The sequence below is a fragment of the Scomber japonicus genome, chromosome 9, assembly GCF_027409825.1.
Source record: "Scomber japonicus isolate fScoJap1 chromosome 9, fScoJap1.pri, whole genome shotgun sequence".
NCBI lineage: Eukaryota > Metazoa > Chordata > Actinopteri > Scombriformes > Scombridae > Scomber > Scomber japonicus.
Genome location: NC_070586.1, coordinates 3,071,375 through 3,084,540, shown reverse-complemented (window position 1 = coordinate 3,084,540; position 13,166 = coordinate 3,071,375). Strand labels below are relative to the sequence as shown.

Genomic DNA, 13,166 nt, shown 5'->3' with positions numbered 1-13,166 from the left:
TGGCCGGCGCGGGCTGTGACATCACGACGTCGCCGCCCTGCTCTTGGAGGCGGGCTCCGTCTCCTGCTCGTACTCGATCTCAACGTACGCTCGCTTCTTCCTCGCCGCCGAGCCGTTGGCGGGAGATTTGCCTTTAGACCTGGAGGCCTTCGTCTCCACCTCCATCTCCTCCTCATCCTCACTGGACTCCTCCTCTTCATCCTCCTCTTCCTCGTCGCTGCTCGTCCTCAGTTTGTTCATTTCCTGAGAAAAGAGACGAAAAATGGTCAAGAAAACTTTAAAACGAACCAAACAGCAAAATAAACTCTGAGCCTTGTTTTTAATCTACTCTACGCTGTAAGAAGTGAGGCAGGTTTGTTGTATTTAATATAGGGCTGGCAGCGTTAACGTGTTAATAGCGATTAGATTAATGCAATCCATAACACGTTCATTTTTTTAATCGCATTTTAATGTTGCAAGCCTTTTTGTCCCTTCTCCTCCCCCGTAGACGGCTCCTCTAGCTGTAGCGCTATGCTTTGAAGTGGCCTCCTGCAGTAAACCTACCGCGCTGATGGAAAGTAAGAGAGCTACTGGACTTTTGAACGGCTTGTTTAACTTTAACCCTCGTGTCGTCCTCCCGGGTCAAATTGACCCCGTCTTATTCTTCTTTCCTCCCTTCCTTCCTTCCGTCTGTCTGTACTTCCTCCATCCCCCTTTCTTCCCACCTTCTTTCCTTCCCTCCTTTCTCCGTCCTTTCCTTCCTTCCTTCCTTCCTTTCTCCCTCCATCCTTCTTTCCTTTCTCTCTCCTTTCCTTCCTTCCTTCTTTTCCTTTCTCCCTCCCTCCTACCTCCCTTCCTTTCCTATCCTCCCTTCCTTCCTCCCTCCTTTCCTTCCATCTTCCTTCCTTCATTTCATTTCCTTCCTCTTCTTTCTTTCCCTCCTACCTTCTTTCCTTTCCCATCTTCGTCCCTCCTTTCCTCCCTCCTTCCTTCCTTTTTCCTTCCTCCCTTCCTCTCTCCTTTCCTTCCTTCTTTCCTTTCCTTTCCTCCCTTTCTCCCTCCTTTCCTTCCTTCCTCCATCCCTCCCTTCCTTTCTTGACTCAAGGACAACAGGAGGGTTCAAGTCAAAAGTAAAATGCAACCTGTGTCAAACGGAGTTTAACTACCACCGGAGTACGTGGAGTTTGAGTTAGCACCTCCACGCTAAACACCCAGGTGCAGCCAAGCCAGCCTCAGCTCCACCAAAGGACCATTTTGGAGTGTGGGAGTCGCAGCAGAGCCGTGATTGATTCCCAGTTAAGACACTCTGGTAAGAAATGCTTTACATTATGGGCTTAAAACTGCCTTCAAATATGCAATTCAAAATGCCATTAATCGCGATTAACTATGGAAATTCTGCGATTAATCTCGATTAAAGAAATTAATCGTTTGACAGCCCTAGTTTAATCTACTCCACGCTGTAAGAAGGGAGTCAGGTTCGTATTTTTACCTCGAAGTCGTCCAGGTCGCTCTCGTCTACTTCGTCTTCTGCTACAAACTCTCTCTTCCCGACGTCCTGCAGACAGGAAACCAGTACAGACGTTCAGAATACAGATGTTCAACATGTGGAAATAAATAAAGCAGCAAACAATAAAAAAAAAAGCTCCTTCATCACCTCGTCATCTTCCTCCTCCTCTTCCTCCTCTTCGCCCTCGGACTCCTCCTCGCTCTCGTCTTCGTCCTGTTTCTCCAGAGCTCGATCGAAGGCGTGGACCGGGAAGTTATAGATGTCTCCGTACTGAAAACACACAGATTTGATTAAAACCTTTTTTTAGCCTCATCTTGACGTCAGGCTTGTCACACTGTCGTCTTCTCAAACAGCAGCAGAGGGTCTGTAGCTTCGTACCGTTCCCTGTTTCAGTCTCTCCAGCAGTTCCTTCTCGATGGCGTTATCCAGCTGAGCAGCGATCAGAGCTTTCTCCTAAAACACACAACAGACATCAGCAGGTTATAAACAGCTGATCAGGTATAAACAGCTGATATAAACAGCTGATCAGATATAAACAGCTGATCAGATATAATCACCAGAGGCCTGTACTACGAAGCTGGATTTTCTCTTATCGAGATAACTTCAGGGTTAACCCTGGGTTTTCCGTACTACGAAGCTGGTTCACTTCTTACCGGGGTAAATCACCATGGTAACTGATGCTGAACAGCTAACCTGCTCCGGAGCAGGTTATGTTCTGGATAAGAGATCAACGAGTATGAAAGCACCACCTCCTGACCAATCAGCTCTCTTAGAAAATGACCTGCCCATTCTTAAAAGATCCTGGCTGTCAACATTGGTGAGCGGATCGTGAGAGGAGCGCTTAGGAGAGGATGAGCTTTTAGGGATAGATGCAATTTTTTAATTGGCCAAAATATATATTTGTAAAATAATCCTTGTGGCACATGAGGGATATTAGTCTGTTATACAGTTGGTTTGAAATCATTCACTCAAATGGTTGAAGCAAAATAGGTTTATATTTTGAATGTTGAATATTAAACTAACTTAATGTCTCTTATGAGAGGAAGGGCACTGAGGAAGCGCTCTGCCCCAAACGTCTGTGCCGTGATAAAGTGGCATTGTGTGATCAGAGTGCTGTGTGTTTATATTGTCTGATAAATTAATATTGTATGATCTCATGAATTTACACATTAACAGAGTCGGCAATTTTCTGCCAGCATTCCTTCCTGGCTTTTGCTGCATCGGTGTTGCTTTTGGCCTGGATGATGTGATTGAATTCTTCATATTGTTGAAGAATAATTGTCTGCTCCTCCATGGTAAAGGGTAAAGGGTAAAGTAGCTCTGCAGGGTTTCTGCATGTTTGTGATTGGTCAGACGCTGCAGACTCCTCCCCTTTATGTGAGCGCGCAGAGATCCAGATTGGAAAACCCTGGGTTGATTTACCGAGTTGATAACCAGCTTCGTAGTAAAGCTTATCCTGGACTGTGAATATCTGGTTAAGTCAACCCAGGTAACGGAGAGAGATCCTGGATAGGTTAATCCAGCTTCGTAGTACAGGCCTCCCGTATAAACAGCTGATATAAAGAACAGATCTTTACCTCCTTCCTCTTCTCTCTCTTCTCCACCTTCCTGCTGAGAGGAACCAGCTTCCTCCTGAAGACACAAACAACAACAACAACATTTATTTATCTGCAGAGTTTAAACCAGGAGCCAAACCAGTAAAACCATTCAAACAGCCTCCTGATAGGCCCGGTCCCCACAAGGTTGGTTTTCCTGACTGTGTGTGTGAACCCCAGAGGTCACACACGGTACTGCAGTGTGGGGACCCTAGTGTGTATATTAGCATGTTAGCTTCGTATTAGCATATTAGCTTAGCGATTAGCCCCCTGGGTTAGCGTTAGGGTTTCAATCCAACATTTGTTCAAATACTGAATATGAATGTGGCTAACAGTGATGTCAATTGTATGCTAATAGACGTTAGCATTACGGGTCCCAACGAGGGGGCGTCAGTCAGGGTCCCCACGAGGTAGTAAAAACAGGTATGTGTGTGTATGTGTCTCTGTCTGTCTGTCTGTCTGTGTCTGTGTGTGTCTGTGTGTGTGTGTGTATATATATATATATATATATGTGTGTGTACTCACTGTCTCTTCAGCACTAGCTTGCGCATGCGTATGAGGTACTGGGTGATCTTGGTGAATCTCTGTTTGCACTTGTGTCTGATGAAGCGAGGCCAGTAGATCAGAGCCTCGTCGATCTGCTCCAGAGCTTTCTCGTAGTTCTTACTGAGCTTCACCTTCTCCCACATCTTAGCAGGAAACGCTGCTCGCTCTATCACCTTCATGTACAGGAAGCACTGACCTGGGGGACCAATCACAGCCCGCGTTACTCACTGCTCATTCACCTTCATCCATATTAAAACAGCTGATTCATCTTCATCATTAATAATAAAAATAAAATAATAATAATAATAATAAATAAATAATAATAAATAAATAAAAATAATAATAATAACAAATAAATAATAATAATAAATAAATAAAAAATAATAATAATAATAAATAATAATAAAAAATGACAAATAAATAATAATAATAAATAAATAATAAATAAGTAATAATAAAATAATAATAATAATAATAAATAAGTAATAATAAAATAATAAATAAATAATAAATAAGTAATAATAAAATAATAATAATAAATAAATAATAAATAAGTAATAATAAAATAATAATAATAAATAAATAATAATAAATAAATAAAAATAATAATAATAACAAATAAATAATAATAATAAATAAATAAAAAATAATAATAATAATAAATAATAATAAAAAATGACAAATAAATAATAATAATAAATAAATAATAAATAAGTAATAATAAAATAATAATAATAATAATAAATAAATAATAAATAAGTAATAATAAAATAATAATAATAAATAAATAATAAATAAGTAATAATAAAATAATAATAATAATAATAAATAAATAATAAATAATAATAATAAAATAATAAATAATAATAATAATAAAAATGACAAATAAATAATAATAATAAATAAATAATAAATAATAATAACTAATAATACCTTTCTCCTCTCTGATAGTGGCGTACTGGCTGTTGGCGAGCGGACATGATGAACGGTTACATAAACCTGTGATGTTATATTCATTACGACAGAAGTTCTGACTCTTCGTCCTGGACAGAGAGGAAGAGGAGGAGGAGGGGGAGAAGGAAGAGGAGGAGGAGGAGGAGGAAGAGGAAGAAGAGGAGGAGGAGGAGGAAGAAGAAGAGGAGGAGGAGGAAGAGGAGGAATGATTACAACAACACCAACGTCTGTACCGTTACCATGGAAACCTGACTGCTGCTTAGAGACACTTTAGAAGAACTGTGAACTCGTCATCTGGTGTAACCCTGAGTCTTCCTCCTTCACTCCTGCTCTGGTCATCAGGTTCATCTCATCATCTGCTCTATGAAGCCACTCGTCATCTGGTGTAACCCTGAGTCTTCCTCCTGCTCTGATCATCAGGTTCATCTCATCCTCTGCTCTATGAAGCCACTCGTCATCTGGTGTAACCCTGAGTCTTCCTCCTGCTCTGATCATCAGGTTCATCTCATCCTCTGCTCTATGAAGCCACTCGTCATCTGGTGTAACCCTGAGTCTTCCTGAGTCTTCCTGTCCAGCTACAGACCACAGAGATCAGCAGCGTGTCTGATTTAATAAATACAGTGAGAGGAAACATCTAACTAGGTATGAGATGATAACCACGATATGAAAAAGCCACGATAACCGAAACCACCAAATGTTCTGTGATACTGTTCCTGAGGTATGAACTGTTCTTAGTCTGGTCTAGTCATATAAATCCTTCCTTCCTTCCTTCCTTCCTTTTGTCTTTCCTTCCCTCCTTCCTTTCCTTCCTCATACTGTTCCTGTTTTTAGTCTGGTCAAAGACAGAAAGTGCTGGTCCTTCCTTTCCTTCCTCCCTTCCCTCCTTTCTTCCGTCCTTCCCTTTCTTCCTCCCTCCCTCCTTCCTTCCTCCTTTCCTTCCTCCCTTCCTTTTCTTCCTCCCTCCCTCCTCCTTTCCTTCCCTCCCTCCTAACTTTCTTCCCTTCTTCCTTCCTTCCTCCCTTCCTTGCTTCTTTCCGTCCTTTCTTTTCTTCCTTCCCTCCTTCCTTCCTTCCTTCCTCTTTTCCTTCCTCCCTCCCTTCCTTTCTTCTTTCCTTCCTTCCTTCCTCCCTCCCTCCTAACCTCCTTCCTTCCCTCCTTGACTCGAGGACAACAGGAGGACGAGCTTAATCCCTCAGGTGGTGCAGTTACAGCGTAGAGTATCAGGACCCCTCACACTGTCATTACAGATTCAGGTTAAATGAACATGTCTGTCTTTATTTTTCTTCCTTTTAGGAACATTTTAGAGCTGGAATCACAATACTGTCATACCGTGAAACCGTGATATTTTTTCTTATGGTTATCATACCACCAGAATCTCATACCGCCCATGCCTACATCTAACCTAACAACACAACAAGATACAGCTCATTTATTATTATTTCATGTAGTTTACCTCACTGCTGTTCTGTCTGTAGTTTACATATAATTAACCCTTTCACACTCATCATCTGTCTCTGGTTGCATTTTCAATAAAAATAAACTGAACTCATTACAAACTGTTTCATTTGGATCCTTAAATGATCTTTGAAAACATGATAATACATCTACTCTTATTAAACATTTCTGTTTCTATTAAATAAATAAAGCAGCAGATAAAACAACCTGAACCTGTCCTTTAGTTCAGAGTTAAAACTGTTAGGACTAAAAACCCTGAACTAATAAGTGACTGAATGACAGAAAACAACATTATATTATATTATATATTATATTATATATATTATGATATTTCAGACTTACTTGACTTTATAGGAGCAGAACTGTTTGTTCCCGATCAGATCCCAGATCACCTGTTAAACATTAAATATTAAATATATTAAACATTAAACATGATATATTAAATATATTAAACATTAGATTACAACATCTATAACATTATTTATGATCTGATGTTCAGTTTAACACGTGATGAATGTTCAGACTCTTATTATGAAACTCTCCATGTGATCAGTTTTATAAGATGAATTAAACGTTTCCTAAAGTCTGAATATTACCAGTTAATAAACAAAGAGCTGTGTTATTAATCTAGAGACTAAACGTTACAATAGAAACATTTAAATAACTAAATATAAGCGCTTATCATCATGAGGCTCGTTATGAACATGAAATATGAACTCACGTCGTCGCACTGCATCTTTCTGTTTGTTTCCTCTTTAACAGATTTAACAGATTCTTCCTTTTCTTCCTCTTCCTCTTCCTCTTCCTCTTCTTCTTCTTCTTATTCAGCCTTTACTGTTTCTTATTATAAAGTTTAATCAGGTTTAATGTTTCTCTGCGGAGCCACATGGACGATCACCGAGCCGCCATCTTTGTTTGCGTGGAGGAAGTCTCGCGATACTACAGCCGGCAGCGTGCATCACCGCGTGCGCACAGGAAGTTACAGTTTTACCGGTGACGTAATTCAGACAGAATTCAAGAAATAATGAATATGATGATAAAAGCAGTTATTGTTGTTGTTTAGATGATTATTAACAGGCTGACGTGATTACAGATGAGACGAGATTTCAATGTTTGATTGTTTTTTTTTATTTATAACTTTATTAGTGAAAACAAATCATTTCAACAGTGATTCTACTTTGTGACTGAGAGAAAACTATTCAGTTTAATGTAACAAACCAAGAAACTAAACCAAAGAAACACAGGAGAGTCAGAGGAAGGGAAAAATAAATGAATACATACAAAAAATACAAACAATACATACAATTTACAATTTTCTGGGGTTTAATTGAGAGAAAAAAGTCAAAAAATATAAAAAAAAAAATTGAAAAAAGTCAAAAAATACAAAAATGTATTTTAAAAAAGTCAAAATACGAGGAGTAACATTCATGAATTTACATTTATTATAAGATTCTCAATATACATTTTATTTTTTGCATCATTAAGTTACTCCAGAGTTTATCTCAGACTTTCTTAATTTATTCCATAGTTTCATTTTAATAATATTAGTTATTATTATGGGATGTTGTTTATTTTAGACATGTTGTTATATTATAAGATGTTACTATTTCAAGTTGTATCCGGTTCAGGATCAGAAGGGCTGAGGCGCAGAGCGTAACAAGGTTGGGCTGCACCTTTCACGGAGACCCGTGAACGCACCAATCATCATTTTCATGAACCGAAGGATCGAAGGAATCACGTGACTTTGAACGCATCAGTACTGCTGCACGAGCTCTCTGACTGACGGTGTCACACGTGTTTAATGATCTTATTCTGTTTTCTGTTGCTGTGGAAACACAAGGGTCCATAAATACAGTAAATAAAGTTAATCCAATATATAATCATTTAAATATAAAGAAAGAAAAAATAACTAAATTTGACTTTTTTATATATTGTACAGACTCAAAATAATATTTTATTTAAATGTAAAAATAACTTAAATGATGGAGTTGAATAAAATATAATATAAAGCTTACTCTAATGTTTACTAACTTATTATTTATTGTTCTTTATTCTCTGTCTGTTTGCTGCTGCACTAATCTAAGCTTCCTCCACTGTGAGATTAATAAAGACATATCTGATCTTATTAATCTTATTTTATAAACTGTGAAAGTGTTTGCTGTGAAATACACAAAGATTCATCTGGAGGTGAAACACGTGATCAGCATCATGTGAACTAAAATAAATTATATGTAACAAATGTTCATTTATTTAAAAAATGTAAATAAATAAAATATATGAATGACTCATTTCCCATTGGTCCACTCTGCTGCTGGAATAATGCACATTTCCCCACTGTGGGAATAATAATATCTTATATTATATCTTATATTATATCTTATATTATACTTTATATTATACCTTATATTATACCTTATATTATATCTTACAGTTACTTTTCCTTTTAGATTTGATATATTTCAATAAGTCATGAATTTAACGACTTACATATAAACTATTTTTCCATTATCACAAGATTTATGGTTTCTTTTGGACACTTTCATGTTTTTAAGGATGTTTAGTTTGTTTCAGACTTTAGATATGTTATAAGATGTTAATATTATGGGATGTCTGGACTGTAGAAGGTTTATATAAGACATGTAGTTACATTATAAATATCCATTATCATAAGGTTCTTGGTTCCTTTTGGACACTTTCATAAAGGATGTTTAATTTGGTTTAGACATTAGATTAAATAAAGGACGTTATTATTATGGGATGTCTGTATTATAGAAGGTTTACTTTAGACATGTAGTTATTTTACAGGACGTTATTATTTCAGGTTGTATCCGGTTCAGGATCAGAAGGGCTGAGGCGCAGAGCGTAACAAGGTTGGGCTGCACCTTTCACGGAGACCCGTGGACGCACCAATCATCATTTTCATGAACCGAAGGATCGAAGGAGCCACGTGGCTTTGAACGAACCAGTACTGCTGCACGAGCTCTCTGACTGACGGTGTCACGCGTGCAACTGTTCACCTGTCCACTCACCTGAGAACATTAAACAGACCAATAATCACCAATAATCAGGTTTTATAGAGGAGACGCGAAGCTGCAGGCGGGAAAATACAGAGTTTATTAATACAGGCTGAAGAGATGCATCATGGGAGAGGGTCGACAGCGACGCCTCGCGCTCTGGAAGAGAATAACATCCCATAATAATAATAATGATGAACTCTGTGTCTCTGTCACAAACCAGAACATTAACACACTGCTGTAAGTTAAAGTACCTAAAGATTAAAGATGATGCGTTTAGGTAATTCCTGTCTGGTGATTTTATATTAACATGCAGAATAAATGTGAGAAGCAGCAGAAAGTATAAATATTTCCTTCTGGTTTTTAATGCAGTAAAAGTATCAAGTAGCATAAAATGGAAATATTCAAGTTCAAGAAAGTACAGTATTTGAGTAAATGTACTTTCCAGCTCTGATAATAATAATAATAATGATGACTGTAAGATCAGATGCTTTTTGCTTCATCGCTGTGTGTCTGGTTATCTTCTTCTGCCTCGGCTTATATCATAAGAACAGACTCAACTTTACTTACTGTAATACTTTAAATACATATATAAATACTCGTAATACTGTAGGCTACTACATGAATGTACTTTTACTGTAATACCTCCGAGTAAACGCCAGCAAGACGAGGGAGATGGTGATTGACTTCCACTGAAAACCCTCCAACATTGCTCCGGTGAACATCCAGGGACTCGACACGGAGAGAGTGAAGACATAAAAGTACCTGAGTGTTCACTTCAGCAGTAACCTGGACCGGTCAGGGTCAGGGTCAGGATCAGGATCAGGGTTAGTACCTGAGTGTTCACTTCAGCAGTAGTCTGGACCGGTCAGGATCAGGGTCAGGATCAGGATCAGGGTTAGTACCTGAGTGTTCACTTCAGCAGTAGTCTGGACCGGTCAGGGTCAGGATCAGGATCAGGATCAGGGTTAGTACCTGAGTGTTCACTTCAGCAGTAGTCTGGACCGGTCAGGGTCAGGATCAGGATCAGGATCAGGGTTAGTACCTGAGTGTTCACTTCAGCAGTAGTCTGGACCGGTCAGGGTTCTTCTTCGACTCTGTGGTTGAATCTGTGGTCTCATATGCAGTGTTGGGTAGGTGTGTGTGTGTGTGTGTGTGTGTGTGTGTGTGTGTGTGTGTGTGTGTGTGTGTGTGTGTGTGTGTGTGTGTGTGTGTGTGTGTGTGTGTGTGTGTGTGTTGGGGGGGGGGGGGGGGTCAGGGTTGTTCTGAGCGAGGCCAAACGGTCCTCCATCATGGACAACTCCTCCCATCTTCTGCAGCTGACTGTGATTCCTTCAGCCAGAGACTAAAACACCCCAAGAGTCAGAAGGAGCGCTGCAGGTCCTTCAGTTCAACTGCAGTCAGAGTGTTCAATACTACACTTTAGGGTCCTTTATTTATTTAGTTTATCATTTTATTGTTGTATATATTTATTTCTCTTCTTCTCTTCTCTTTTTGAGCTGCTGTAGCAATGAATTGTCCCCACTGGGATCAATACATTTATCTTATGTTATAACGTAGAGGCTCTGAGTGTTGGGTGTGAGGATCGTAGTGAGGACACAATGCTCTGGTTTTAAGGTGGTATGATCAGTTTAAGACATTCTGCTCCGTGGTCGTCTTATACTGTATTGGATAAAATATAGATCTGATATGTTTGACCAATCACAGATTATTTCTTTGTTCTTTGTTGTTAGTATTTGCTTTTTGATGATGAGATGATGTCACTCTGTGTGTGTGCCGTCTCCTTATTGGACGATAATAACAGTTTAATCTCATTATTTCATCTTTTCCTCCGATGGTAAACGATCAGAAACAGAAACAAACTGTCAGACTCCTCAGTGAAAAAAACAGAGACATGGTTTATTTTAGTAAATAGTGAGAGCTCTTCACTGCTGTACAACACTGGCATCTGTAGTTGGCACTCTTTAAAGGGACAATCCACCCAAAACAAGAAAAGACAACCCGCTCGGCTGTGAGCTCATTTCTTCTTCTTCTTCTTTTTTTTTTTTGTTAAAACCTTTTTTTTTATTTTGTTCAGTAACCTCCCAAAAATACCAGCCTCTGGGACACACAGTACAAAATGAAACAGGAAACGTAATAAAAAGAAAAAAAAAAAAAAAAAAGAGAAATAAAAAGAAAAGGCACCGAAAAGCCACAACGGACAGAAGTCAGCCCAACAACTGAAAACTACACTGACATCATGCAACTCACATCGATTTACACTGAGCTATATAAGCATGCAAAAACAACACTGCTCCGACCCGGCGCTGACTGACAGCACACACACACACACACACACTCAGACACACACACACACACACACACACACACACACACACACACACACACGACTGATCCACAGCTTCCTGTTTAATGGCGTCGGCTCCAGTTGCTGCCCCGTTGTTGCCCCGACGACCCCAAAGTCAAAAACATGGTGAGTGATTCTCCAACAACATCCAGGAAAGGGTTAAAATAATAATAATTATAATAGTAACAGTAATAATGAAAGTTCAGAGGCCAAAGTAAACTAACTCCTCCAGACCCGAAGCTGCTCAGGTGAGATGGTCGATGTTCTCCGTCGGTTCCTCCTCCTCTGTGAATAACTAGCGTGTTCTTTGTGTCGTTTCTACAGCAGATCATTAAAGTTTCGTTAAGTTGAAATCATCATGAATGGTTTTTATGATCAACAGAAACACAGACGAACCCTTCAGAGCCGCTGAGACGCTCTCCAGAATCACAACGTGGGTTTAGATGAGATCTGATGATTCCTGAACCAGAACATGATGAGAACATGTTCTAGTATGAGAACGTTTGGGTTCCACGTTTTAAAACAAAGAGACTTTTTGCGAGACTTTTTTCACTACACAGCTCCAGCACGACTCGGCTCGGCTCGGCTCGGTTCCAGGAACTCAACGTGGGAGGGGTTGTCATAACAACGGCTGCGTTAAACTGCCGTGACTTCGATTTATACGCGACACAAACACATAAACAATGGAGGACATGGAGGCGATGGTGTACTTGCTGCTGTATGAGGCTTTCTGTCACACACAAAGCGTCCTTCCTTCCTTCCCTCTGTCCTTCCTTCCTTCCTGCTGCTGTGTGTGTCTTTCTGTCACACACAAAGCGTCCTTCCTTCCTTCCTTCCTTCATTCATTCATTCGTGCTGCTGTATTTGATTCTTGTGTGGGACGGCTCATGACTCTTCCAGCGACTCTCTGACCAATCAGAGGCCGGCAGTCTGATGACGTCACATTTAGTATCGGCTCGGCTCGCTTGGACCCTCAGCAGAGCAGGTACTAAAACAGTACCAGGTACTATCCCGAGTGGAGACGCAGAGAAACCGAGTCGAGTCGAGTCGAGCTGGAACTGTGGAGTGGAAAAGCTCCATATGTTAAAGTGATGAGTCCTTTATCAGATACTCATGAACACACTGAGTCTCTGTGTAGTGTAGACTCACTGTAGAGCGTTTAGGAGGCATCTTAACCAGTGTTGCCAACTCCTCAGTAAGGAAAGTAGCTATAGGTTGTCCTAAAAGTCGCTAGAAGTCGCTAAATGACGTCATCGCCTAATTTGCATAATTACCATTTGCATGTTATTGTAATGGACGCTGTGGGAGAGAGGGATAACGTCTTGGGAGAGACAAAAAGTGAGTTAAAAAACCCTAAATATGTTAAGAACTACAAATGAGCTTTCTTATGTTGATTCTTGGTTTGTTTGTTTTTAAAATGTAAATAAATTTTGTTCTGTATTGTTAAATGTTAGAATATCAAATTGAATCAAAAGACTGTTATGCAGGGTGGATGCGGAGTGGTGTGGGGTGTGGGTCTCCTCTCTGCTCTGACTGCAGCTGTGTGAGGCTACTGTGAACCTGACCGCCTGTGAGTGCTTTGGGACAGGGGAGGGGCTCACGGCAGCACCCACTACTCGTTGAGGACAGTAACGATACGTGCTTTCACTTCAGAGTCTCCAATAACACCAGAAAAAGTCGCTAGATTTGTCGCTAGTCGCTTTTGAGGAAAAAAGTCGCTATGAGGGTTTGGAAAGTCGCCAAGTTGGCAACACTGATCTTAACTAACG

The 13,166-nt window shown here is 39.7% G+C and overlaps 1 protein-coding gene and 2 non-coding genes across 3 annotated transcripts; all 3 read right to left on the bottom strand.

Moving 5' to 3' along the window:
- On the bottom strand, nt 1-6,844 carry LOC128364613 (protein MAK16 homolog). Its single transcript, XM_053325179.1, has 9 exons — nt 6,758-6,844; nt 6,379-6,428; nt 4,561-4,670; nt 3,607-3,823; nt 3,064-3,118; nt 1,865-1,939; nt 1,634-1,756; nt 1,469-1,534; nt 1-243 (listed from the first exon to the last, which is right to left on the bottom strand). The coding sequence occupies exons 1-9, from the start codon at nt 6,770-6,772 to the stop codon at nt 22-24; spliced, it is 933 nt and encodes a 310-aa protein (XP_053181154.1). The 5' UTR covers nt 6,773-6,844; the 3' UTR covers nt 1-21.
- Nucleotides 6,845-7,664: 820 nt separating this feature from the next.
- Nucleotides 7,665-7,762, bottom strand: LOC128365547 (small nucleolar RNA U13). Its single transcript, XR_008321839.1, has one exon. It is a non-coding gene; the product is annotated as a small nucleolar RNA U13 (small nucleolar RNA).
- A 1,111-nt stretch (nt 7,763-8,873) lies between these two features.
- LOC128365551 (small nucleolar RNA U13) lies at nt 8,874-8,971 on the bottom strand. Its single transcript, XR_008321842.1, has one exon. It is a non-coding gene; the product is annotated as a small nucleolar RNA U13 (small nucleolar RNA).
- Between the last annotated feature and the right edge of the window lie 4,195 nt (nt 8,972-13,166).

Excerpts from the sequence above, each read along its gene's own strand:
- LOC128364613 (XM_053325179.1), bottom strand. Across the intron at positions 3,824-4,560 it reads CACTATCAGAGAGGAGAAAG|GTCAGTGCTTCCTGTACATG; the intron begins GTATTATTAGTT and ends TTGGTCCCCCAG. Across the intron at positions 244-1,468 it reads GCGACCTGGACGACTTCGAG|GAAATGAACAAACTGAGGAC; the intron begins GTAAAAATACGA and ends CTCTTTTCTCAG.